The sequence below is a fragment of the Astatotilapia calliptera genome, chromosome 15 (genome assembly GCF_900246225.1).
Source record: "Astatotilapia calliptera chromosome 15, fAstCal1.2, whole genome shotgun sequence".
Lineage (NCBI taxonomy): Eukaryota > Metazoa > Chordata > Actinopteri > Cichliformes > Cichlidae > Astatotilapia > Astatotilapia calliptera.
In genome coordinates, this window is record NC_039316.1 from 34,356,535 (window position 1) to 34,368,568 (window position 12,034).

The window sequence follows — 12,034 nt, forward strand, 5'->3', positions numbered from 1 at the left end:
CTACCTGCTTCATTACTAATTTCATGGGAGCGTTACAAGCCACCAGATGGGCTCTGACAACAGTGGCATCACACGTGGAGCCTCATGCTGGTGCGATCACAGCATAATGACCTTGGGGTGGTGGCAGAGCGTTGCGGAGTGACAGCCAGGACACAGACAGAGGGGAGAGACAGTGAGAAAATGGCAAGTCCAGACTTGGCTGCCATGTAGCGCTACTGGCTTCTTCATTTATGCAGTTATTAAAGCTGCGGGTACACAGCTGAAGTCTGTAACTTCCAGCGTGTTGTCATTTATAGCTGCAAACAGAATTGATGTCCCATAACTCAGCAGTTCTTTGTTAATTGTGCAGTTCTGTTTTCTGAAACAGCTGTTACAAAACTTAAATTAACCAGCAGTTTGTGAAGATGAAAAACAAAATTTTGGTTTGCTTTGGTTTGGGTTTTTTTGCTTTATACACCTCAGCCGCAAAAGGTTGATGGGGAATTATCGTCGGGTGGCCAGGCGAATAGTGTGGACACCCAAGGTTGTGAATGTGATAACAATAGGTACAGCTACTGAAAATCTCAAAAGATTTTGAACTCAGGGTCAGGTCAGAGGACAGCATTTCTGAAAAGCACCTAGGTTTTTCACATTTAAACCATAGGTGCATCTACTTGAGGGGTAGCACTGGCTACCCTTAGAATTTTTTTTTCAGGTGTGGCCTGAATACCTTTCTCAGTTATTAAACACATGTCTTTATGTGTTTGCACTTTTATATGGTAAGCATACAACATTTGAAAAAGCTGTCAGTAGAAACTGAGGCATTAAAGTTTTATTGGGATTGCAGTCTGCACTCTTCTGTGCATTCAGATGAGTTTAATGCATGTACTAGTGAGGTTATTGTGTTTGTGTGTCCGTTCATACAGTAAGGTGCTAATTTGGGGTGTTAGTGAGAGCTGGCCAGCCGTTTTGTTCACCGCCTAAACAAATCTATCAAATCCTGCTGGAGCACACTAATTGAATTACACAAATGGGACTTTGGGGGGGGGGGCACACATGGCAAAGCTGCTACAAAGCAGCGACTGGGGTGGGCAGACCACAGCTTTAGGCACTTTCTGAAATTAATCAACCATGCTGGCTCCTCCTCGCCCTCCTTTTATCCCCTCATCTGTCTTTTTGTTTTTCTATGCCTGTCTGTCTTTTTAACTCTTCCTCCCACCCTTCTTTTATTTTTATGGGGTTTTTGGGGGCTCTTTTTTTTCACTTCACCTCTCATAAAGGAGAATTTTGTTCCACTCATTTTCTCTTCTTTTCCACATCTCAGTTTGTGATTTTTTTTTTCCACCCAGTCTTCATATTTTTTACCATCAGACCTTGCCATTTGGTATGTTCTGTGCTTGTTAGCTACAAAAAAGGACAATGAAGTCTGTGAAACATCTGAATGGTCCCTGTCTGTGAATAAGATAGCTCTCTAACCTTGACTTCTAGACAAATCTAGTCTGCTTTTAAGTTATCGTTCTAAAATGATCAAAATTGGCATAAACTGAATAGGACAGCAAAATATATCTGCTTTTAACAGTTTCTCAGCAAGAGTGTTTGTCCCTGAATCAAAAACATGTGTTTGATGAACCTCGTCTAGGCAGTCTTCTTTGTTATCGCACCTTGGCACCTCAGTCCTCTTCTTCAGGTCAGCCTGCAGCATGTGGCACTTTTAACCAGGGCAGCCGTCACAGCTGGGACGAATGCTCCATTACAGCCTTCTTTATCAAATGAATGAAGGCAGTAAACTTGCTGCAAGACAGTCAGAGTGAGCAGCAGGGGAGGTTGGAGGTTGTGGGTCTTTGTGGTCACTCAGACTTAGAAGATCGATCAACCTGGATAACTGATGTCATTAGGAGACTTAGCCACTTTTTTCTCCTTAATGCTGACCTTAATAGTGTGCCATGCATTAATCACTGAGTAACAGACAGAAGGGTATCTTTTACTGCTCTGACCTAGTAAAACATGAATTATAACTCAGCAGAGGCAGTTTACTAATGATTATTGTAGCTGTTGAGCGGACAGCCGGAGCTCTGATCCATTCCCAGTACAGCTCACATAGTGTCCTTGAAAAGTCAAGTGTCCTTTTTAAATGTCCTTAAATTAGAGAGCAAAGAAATAAAGTGGTAACCACACAGTAGTTCTGTATTATGCTGGGCTGGAGTTAAAGTTGTGCACTTACAATATCTATTTATTTATCTATTGCTATGAAAAGTGGCATCACTCAAATGGTTAATCTGTATTCAGGACAGGACAAAACATTAAAAACAACATTTTTTTCTGTAGTAACTGGAACCGCAGCAGTGATAAACCTGCAAAAACTGATTTTGTAACTGGAGTAAAGTACGGTTTTTGTTTGCAGATAATATATAAAGTAAAAGTACCCATGGTTTTTGTTCATGCAGACATGATTAGGAGCAGATTAGCACTAACACGAGTATTTTCTTTTCTGAAAAAAACCCTGTGATCTGTGTAGTTACAGCAGTTTTTATTTGTGATAAGGATTAATAGCTGGAGACAAGGAAGCCGTGGCATTAAGACCCCATATAGGATAAATTTAATAAGCATGTGAGCAACACTATAAATTGTTGTGTTTATCAGTAAACACCAAGTGTTTGAACAGACCCGGTGCGTGTTTTTCTTTGTGTTATGTTTGCGAAAGATAATTTTCAGCATTTATTTCATTTCCTGTGCCACTGGCCACTCGCACAACAGGCTGGCAGAGCAGACAGAGCGCATTATGCAAAACACAGAGCGCAGCCATTTAAAGAAACAGCACACAAAAAGAGAAGTGATAGGAACAAAAAGACACGTGGGTCTTGGTTTCTTGTGTGCACACATGCATGCTGCAGCTCCAGATAGGTCATCAAAAACATTTGTTGTCTTTATACCTTAATATTATCTGGTCTTAGACTGCCTGCCTTGTCACTGGCCATTGCAAAAAAGTAATATTATTATTTTTTGCTTCCTCTTTATGTGGTGAGATAATTTAAATGAACTAAATCATTTACAAAAAAGCAAGCCATAGCTCAAGGAAAATGTATAGCAAAACGAACACGAAAAACTGTATTTAGCCCCGATTTTCAAAAGGCAAAGTCACAGAGTCAAACGGGGTTTTTAGTGTTTTCTTCCTAGAATTTTTAAGAAATACATTTTCTCAGAATCATGGGAGGCCTGGAGGCTATCCCAGCTGTAATAGAGCAAGTTATGACAACTTTAAGACAGAAGCTAATAAATAGTGTATATTCCCCCTTCTCTGACATTGTCCCTGTACATTTTTTTTTCTTTCGCTTCCTTTCCTTCATTTGCTTCTCTGCTTTCAAGCATCTTGTGCTTGCCTTTCTCTCCTCCCGAACTTTTTCTCCCATGTTCTGCAACTAGAAAGACTCTTTTGTGTGTTCTTCAGAGCTTCATATTGAAATAATAGCTCGAATGTGTAATGAAGCCAGTAGGGGCTTGGAAACAATAGATAATCCTACCTAGCATGGTGTCTTGGAGCAAATGAAACTCCCCATCTTCTCTCAAAGTGTATTTTTTCTCTCTTTGCACTCCCCTCTTTGCCAGAAAGTTGCAAACAACACCAAATGTTGTTAATAGTTGGCTCTCAGTGCATCATTGAGATATCGGTGGTCATATTTTGTTTACTGTCAAATTACACGTGATAGATTGATATTTATTTTTTACTAGAGGAAAATGATCAGTAGCCGCCGACAGCACGTGACATAGAACATCACTTGTTATTCAACCGTGTGGTAACAGTTAACAACGAGGGGCTTCCAGCGATTTTATAATTCAGCACAGTGAGTGAGGGTGACAAGCCGCTGGCAGAGCTTTCTGGAAGCGTCCACCTGGAGTTGAACTTCACACAGTCCTTACTTTGTGGTCTCCCTTGTGCCGAGGCACTCAGCTTCTGAGCACATTCCAACCCACCTGCCACCGCGCTGGCATTTGCTGTTCCAAGTGCACATCAAACAAATCCAAATCAGATGCTTGCATAAACCCACGGCGAAGACTGTGCCACCTGCACTCTGCAGGTAGATTTTTTTCATTTGGTTCACGAGCTGTGTGCCAGGAACAGTTTCCCCGTGAGGGATGAGGATGATCTGAGTTTTAGATTGAAATGAAGAGATGCTAAAAAGAAAAAACAAAAAATAGAGCGCCATAGATTGCTGTGGCTTCGTGTCTTTATTATTGTTTTGAAAAGCAAAAACTGGCCCAAAGGTATAAAATAGTCATGAGGGAAAGTGAGTTATCTTTATAATTAAGCAGGATCAATGATCTCATTTGTGGCACAGCTGAAGCACCTTATTAGGCCAACGTTCCAGAATAGTAGCCTTGTTCAACACTGTGTTCAATCTACTTTGCTGATGTGATGGAGTAGGTTATGGTATATTACAAAGCATCCAGGGAAGCTGCTGGCATATTGATGCTTCCTGGCTAAACGTTAACGAGCAATGGTGCTGTGTTTGTCAGAGAGGCCTCGGCTGCAATCTGTCTGCTGAGCCAGCCAGAAGCCCTAATGATATCATCAGGAAGTGCCGTCAACAGCGCTCTAATGAGGAATGATCTGACGCCTGTTGTTTCACCTCCCTCCTTTGTCCCTTGCACCTTTTTCTTCAGTGTCGCCAGGCATTTCGGTTTACTGTATTTGCGCATAGTATATAAGAAGCACTGCCGGTGAGAAATAATGTCTGAAAGTAGCTCAAAGGCGTCTGTTTTCGAACGCATAATAATGACAATAAGCGAGAAAAGAATGGGGGTCAAAGAGAGTGGCACACAAAATAGAGTAAATGTATAAGCGATTAAAATGCTTAGGAATTCAAATAACTGAACAGCAATATTAAAACCTGAATATTAATAATAATAATGCTTTATTGTATGTATTCGTTTGCAAGGTTGTTTGAGCATTTGTCACAATTTTGAAGAGTAGTTATCACATGATAGCAGATGGGCTGGAACGCTGTGGATGTGTGGACATTTTCTCATAAACTCTCCCCCTGCACCAGCGCACACACGCACACACACACTAACACACACACTCTCCTCTGGTGAGCGTTATGCAAAGGGTGATTTACTAATCTCATGGGGTTTACAAGACCATCTCAACACCCTTTCTCCATTACCTTTCAGCATCTTTACATCATTACTTTATTGCACTTTCTTTGTAAGCGATCTCACATCTTACACGAGTTGCATAAACCAGCCTACTGTAGCTACAAATCCAGTGTGACTGATTCAGTCCACATTTTTATTCATTTATTTCCCCCCTTCTTTTTAATCTGTGGATGGCTGAGTCTGGAGTGGAAGCCAGTTTGTCATGCCAATCTGCATAAGCATTGCGGAGAGAAGCAGATCTTGACAAAGTGGTCCTGAGAAATTCAAGATACCCACCATTAAGAAGATTGTCTGACTTCTTCATGCACTGTCACAGACAGATTGACTAATCATTTCCTCTCTGCTTCCTGTCTCTCTGTCTTTTTCCTTCTTTTTTTTCCTGCCTCTTTCCCTCCCCGTCTCGTCTTTGTTCAATGTCGTCGTTTTCCAGGTGCCTTGCAGATCGAGAACAGCGAGGAGACGGACCAGGGGAAGTACGAGTGTGTGGCGTCTAACGTGGAAGGCGTGCGCTACTCGTCCCCTGCTAACCTTTATGTGCGAGGTAGGGAGCAACCCGGTCAAAGAATCAGGCCAAGAAAACAAAACAAAACAGGAAGAATAATAAAGAAATAAAACATCTACCCATTCTAACTAAAATAACTTGACAGTGCAGCTCAGCCATAAATGGCATTACTGTTGAGCTTAACAAATGATAACTGCTTCCATTCTAGCCTAGTTGTATTTGCACCAAATGTATTTTGCAAAATAGTATTACCCAAGTAGTGTCAATATTTTAGCACTGATAGTATTGCCTGCCCGTAAATGTAATTTCATATGCACTGAAACTTCCAGATGTAAAACTATAATTGACCAACTAATGTTCTTCTCTGTTATGATGTTATGCTCCATTTTTTCTTTTAATGCCCTCCCCTACTCACTCGGAAGGAAATGTGTAGCACAACAAGCCGTATGTCTTTACTTTATCGGTTGTAAGACACCTTTTACCTGTAACTGTGTGCCCGATCAAATGTTTCCCGCGCTGTCAAAGTTGGAACCCAAAAAGAGTCCGGAAGGACGTCTTTTTGATTAGTTTTTTACAGGTAAAGGAGCACAACGGTAAGTCTGTCTTGATTGAGTGGCGAGGTATTATCGCCCGCCAATCAAAACCTCAACCCCTCAGCCTTCTCTAGATTTGGAGGAGGAGAACTGAGTAGGCTGCTCTGTTTAAAAAGAAAAAAAGATTATAAATAGTATACATCCTCTATTTCTTTGTCATGCTGCTCTGGAGCATAAATCCATAGTATTCCCATGTTTCTTCTCTGGTGTATTATCTATAAAGGCTTTTACAGTCAGTAGTAATTTTGGCTGGAATGTTCGAGCAAAGCGAAGATATAAAAAACGATCAGTCACAGGGAACATAGAGTTTCATAGGAAACAGACAATGAAGACAAAAGCGTACTCTCCACCACTAATGCTAAATGACAATGGATCCCTGTTGAGGGAGCTTTAATAAATTGAAGCAGATGCATTTCCGACATGGTTTATTTATACTGTGCATATTAAATAAAAATGCCTCCGTATCTACTCAGTTTGTTCCCTCTGCTGTGTACCAAATAACTTTGTTCCCAATAAATAATTCACTACTCTGACATTATAAAATGGGTCAGGGAGCTGCTTTTTCATTATTATTGCTATTATCATACCCTGTGAAGTAGCAGCATAGGAAAGGGAAAAATTCCACTGTGAAGAGCTGAAGGTAAAAAAAAGGGTTCATCAAGATTAGTTTCTGTTCTTGCCAGTGTTTATCCTGGAGGCGCATGCTGTCTCTTCTGTGATGCGGGCAATGTCAAGTAGCTATCCACCTTGCTAATACGTAGCATAGTAGGTGTTAAAAGGGTCATTGAAAATTCTAGTCAAGTACTCTACAGGCATCATTAAATACTGATGAATAATTATGGGAACACTTTGTTGACACAGCACTGGGATGTTCAGCAGCTCCTTTGGTCAAAACATATATATACATAAATATATATATTCCGTGATATCATTTCCAACAATTCATGCAGTCTCCATGAACACTGGCTCCATCAGCATGCCTTTAAAAGAGTACACAAGGGTCATAAATACTTAAGTACTTTCACGCTATGTAACACACTTGTTATGCTTTGATGGTGTCGACCTTTGTCTGTTTTCAGTTAACTTTTGTCAATCGATTCTTGATACTTGATGTTGACTATGTTTTGTTCACAAAGCAAAATGCACTTGAGATTAGCAGCTGCGGTAGGGACCAATTAAGAGCAGGAAATATATACATATATAAAAATCCTAAATTAAGACTGCAACCCGACTGAAGGCCCAACAACGGTGCTTCTGATTGGCTTCCAATGACATTTTTAGTGGGACTGCCTTAAACTGCAGCTGCTAATTTCATCCCAAACTGTGTCTTTTTTTTTTCTTCTTTTCAATCTCTCATTTGTTTTTTTTTCTCCTTTTTTGTTTTCTCTTGATTTTGTTTCCTTCTCTAATAAAAGCAAGTACGGCCGCAGCAGGAGCTTCTCCTCGTGGCTATAAGAAGCTTATGAAATTCTGAATTATGAGAATGGAAAGCTTGATGTGACTCCAGTGGCGCCTCACTTCCTTTTTTTTTCTTACCAGGCGACAGTGCGGCCACTGGGGTGAATCTGATTGTTTTGGTTCAAGTTTATTTACGGGGGTGGGGCAGGCAAGTGTACTTTCAAGACGGGTTTCACTGATAGCGGGGAAAGGGAAAAGGAGTGGAAAAAAGATGAAAGAAAAGGGAAATGTAGCTGCAGCTAAACACCTTGAGGTGGCTTTTTTTACTCTCTCTGTGTTTCCCCTATTTTTCTCTTCTCCTCATGTCATTGTGTTCTGCATCAACCCCTTTACATCCCTCAGAGCTTCGAGAAGGTTGGTGTGTTTTTTCTTTTTTACTTTTTTTAACCCACGTTAACAAATAATAAATTCAACATGTTGGAAAGAAAAATTTTTAGCTGTATTTGCCTATTTCAGAGCTCAATTGATTACTAATTTGAAGAGATACTAATCAGCTGATCCAAACTGCTAAATGATTATGAAAGAAATTTTGATTTCTTTTCAAAGGAAGAAATGATGAAAGCAAACCCGATTAGCTCGGGTCTTGTTAATTTACTTTTATGTTTGCATTGTGGGGCCTTTTCTCGTTTTGCATCCTTTGGTATTGCTTCTGCATCTAAAGGCTTTCTTGCATGTGCTGAGTGGAAATGCAGCGTGTGGAAATAACAGGACCTGTTGCATGATGGGAGAATGTAACTGCGCTTGCATGCCTCTTCAAAAGCCGTTTGGCCACAGTGCTCTTATTGTTTCTGCATTCCTTTTTTTTCTTCAGTTCTCTTTCTTTGGTTTTGGTTGTATTTTCCCTAACACACCCCTTTTTGGCTTACTTTTTTTTTGTTTTTCCCTTTATTTCTTTATTTTTGTGTTGTGATTATAGTGTTGTGTTGTGCGTTTTCCTTTAGTTCCTTATCTATTGGTGACCCTTTTTTCTGTTAAAACATCAGTCTCTTTTTGTGGTTTATTTGTCGGTGAGATTTTTTTTTTCAAAAATGACGCTGCTCTGCTTCTTGGGTCTCGGAGTGCAAATGCAAATGTCGAATGAAATAATAAGTGTGTATACAGCCAGTGTTCCTGTCATCTTGTTTATAGCGATCCATTACTGGAAAAATTAGACCTGATTGGGCCTGATTGGCTTCCATGGTGATTTTAGACAGCCATTAAGGGATGCCATTTACAGTGTCGTGTGGATCAATAACAATATAATGAGTTTGACATCAAATTTGCTGTTGCTTAGCGGGTGCTCAGAGATACTTTTATTTTCAAATGGCGGCAGCTAGAATGTGATTGGTTTTGTTGAATGACTGCTGTTTGTGTTCCCTCGCAGTCATGACACTCCATCAAATTATAATCTATTATTCAAAAGCCCTCCTTCCTTTGTACACACACGCACACACACACTCCCTCTCTTTTCCTCATGGAATATTGATATCCAGGTTGATGAAGCTTCTAAAAGGCGCAAGAAAATGCGCCGTATTTGTATCTTTCATTCGTGTTATTGTCCTGGCACAAAAAGAAGAAAGTGCTAAATGAATTGGAGATCAATGCAAACGTTGTTTTCTGCTTAACTGTAGATTTGATTGGCTTTGTGCAATAATCAGATCTTTACTGAACTCCGTGTCACGCAATTTTGGGAACTCGTATATACATGTGCATTTCATAGCTCCGCTAGTCTCGAGAATATTTGAGATAGATCTACTGGGTTTTTTAATGGAGCAATGGCTTTATGTTAGAGGTGTTACATGGAGTTAAGAGAGTCAGATCAGGAATACCATTCTTTCAACTAGAAGAGATGATGCACATTCTTAGTACCAGTCTCTTTTTGTGGTTTTCATGTGTATCAGTCACCAGGGACTAAACCAACATATCTGAAAGTCATAGAAATGACTACTACCGCAACAGCAAACTCATTACCAGATTACATGCTTTGGTATCAGTCAGTCCCGAGTGTATATATGATTTTCTCAGGCAACACCATATACCAAATTATCCAGAAACGTTGTGTTTTATCTGTCTATCTACCAAATAGCCAGATTATTTTAATTAGCCTCTTTTGTTCCTCAAGATTTTATGGAAGTATGAACTACAGTAAGCCCAAATATCAAAAATAACCCCTCAAAGATTTAGAATTTAGTGGACGTAGGTTTCAATCCCAAGCTACAACACCTATTCCATTCCTCTGAAATGCACAAACCCATCCTTTGTCCTTAAGTAAAGTCATAGGACTAATATAGGCAATTATCTCAGATCTACTAGTTATTATGGACAAAGTGGAGGTTTTCCCTTCCATTACCTCTATTTACCAGTTGGCTGTCAAAGAGACTGTAGCAGTATGGTCTATGAAAGTGTTCACAAAGTATGCTAAAACCACGCAAAAGAAACAGAATAAACCTGGCTGTGTCTATATTAAGTCTGTAGCTCTTACTTGAAGTGCTAAAAATAACAGTGATGCAGAAAGACTGCGCTGTTCTGTACGCATGTGCATGTTTACCCTCCTACGGTGGTATCTGCTTGGTTTTGAATGTGCTTGCATGTCCTGCTATGCATTTGTGTGTACTGTTGGGAAAGAAAGCTAGATTACACCTTACGTTCTCACTGGCCAAAGCAAAAATCCTGCCATCTCTATTAGATGTTTGTCTCAAGGAGTCCCCCGAGATAATACCCACTTTAAAAAAAAAACATGTTGTTTTCAGAAATCTTCATTTTTCAGACAAAGCAAATGTTGTATAACCTCCTTATGCTATATACACAAACATACTTTCTTTCAAAATCAGAGTAATAACAATCATTGTAGGTATCTTTACAGTGAGGGGACATACTTGCAGTATCATTTGGCTGCTTGTCATCTACTTGTAGGACAATAGAAAAAGAGTGATTTGCTTTGAAATCCCCTCAATCTACTGCTTGCTATTATTAGATACCCCTGCCACGATTCTTGTCAGGTTCCTTTAGGTAATAATTTCCATTCTGATGAGCCACCCATAGTGAGTGTTTAGCACTGGCGCAGCCAAGGTATGTTAATACAGACCGACCCCTGTGGCTTATATGTAAATGCCCAAGGCCTTTCCCAGGCAAGTGTGACTAAAGGATCTCTATACTGCACCTGTGTCCTCAGGCAGCAAGAGGGTGTAATCTCAGCTTCAAGGTGACACTAAAGGCTGCACATTATTTTGGCTTCCCCCCTCATTTTGGGGCAGCAAAACCTGCCTCACCAAAATGGCCGATAATGTCCACCTTCTGACCTCTGTTTTTTGGCACAAATCCCTCCACAACACTGCCCACTATTAGAGTTAGTGCAGTACTCTGGCATTCTCTCTCGACTGCTTTTCACCTCGTCCAGTGTAAGGCTTCTTGTCTTTCTCTCCACATTGGGGCTTGAAACAAGATTACATGTTGTTAGTACACTACGTTTGGTTTGTTTTCTCTTAATTCCAAATGGGCCGGCTGGGCTCCTGGTCTCTGTGAATGAGGAGCCTGTCCATGCAATTGGGATTCTTTCTGCTTTTTTTCCTATGTTTCAATACATTTGTGAGGTAGTGTAGGAGAAGGTTTCACACACATGCAGACATCTTATCTAAGCTTATCATAGCATTACTCAGAACATTAAGTCGTATCGCACCAGGCCTGTGTCCGGTCAGTAATATCAGTGACCCATATGCATGTGACATTGACATTTAGATGTAGAATTAATGTTGTGTTTTCCTTAAGATTTAAACATTTTTCTGCCAATCTGGAGTTAGAACTGAAGGGATCTTCAGCTCTTGATCTCCTGTAGTACCTAAAGACCAAATTCACTTACCTGTCTTACACACGGTGACGCTGTTGACAGGTAGACTCACCTGCATATCATTTATCAGTAGATTGCCCAGTACCAGGAAGCCTTTAAGCAAGGATGTTTTTGCTTATTGGCTCCGTGAATTGAACATTACGTCACACACCAGCCACAGCCAAAAGTTACCAACATTTGGCAGGTGACTGGTGTTAGATGCCTGACACTATAGGTACTCAAAGGTAAACAAAGACATGTTTATGTGGGGAAACCTCATTCACTCAGCCACTACAGCTCCCGGTCCATTGGCTGACCTGAGCCCCAGGGAGAGAAGCGCTCCCTCAGACACTCTTTGATTGGAAGTTTCCCCCAGATAACCTTGTTTCCCCTATTGAGTTTTCACCATTATTTTGGATTGGAGACCAAAATTCAAGATAAAAAACCAAGCAAAACAAACAAAAAAACATCTAATAGTATTGATGCATACCTATTTGTTGAACACAGCTGCACTCTGGTACTGTCTATGCTGTTCGGACGTAGTTC

General features: G+C 40.4%; 1 protein-coding gene across 16 annotated transcripts in view; it reads left to right on the forward strand.

The window, feature by feature from the left end:
- Positions 1 to 12,034, forward strand: part of ptprsa (protein tyrosine phosphatase receptor type Sa) — a 230,880-nt gene that overhangs the window by 149,026 nt on the left and 69,820 nt on the right. For 11 of the 16 annotated variants that reach the window (XM_026143591.1, XM_026143599.1, XM_026143595.1 and 8 more), the window contains 2 exons: positions 5,564 to 5,674; positions 8,029 to 8,040. In XM_026143591.1, coding sequence (XP_025999376.1) covers positions 5,564 to 5,674; positions 8,029 to 8,040 — 123 coding nt within the window. The remainder of the gene's footprint in view (positions 1 to 5,563; positions 5,675 to 8,028; positions 8,041 to 12,034) is intronic. The other 5 variants (XM_026143593.1, XM_026143598.1, XM_026143602.1 and 2 more) reach the window with 1 other exon arrangement.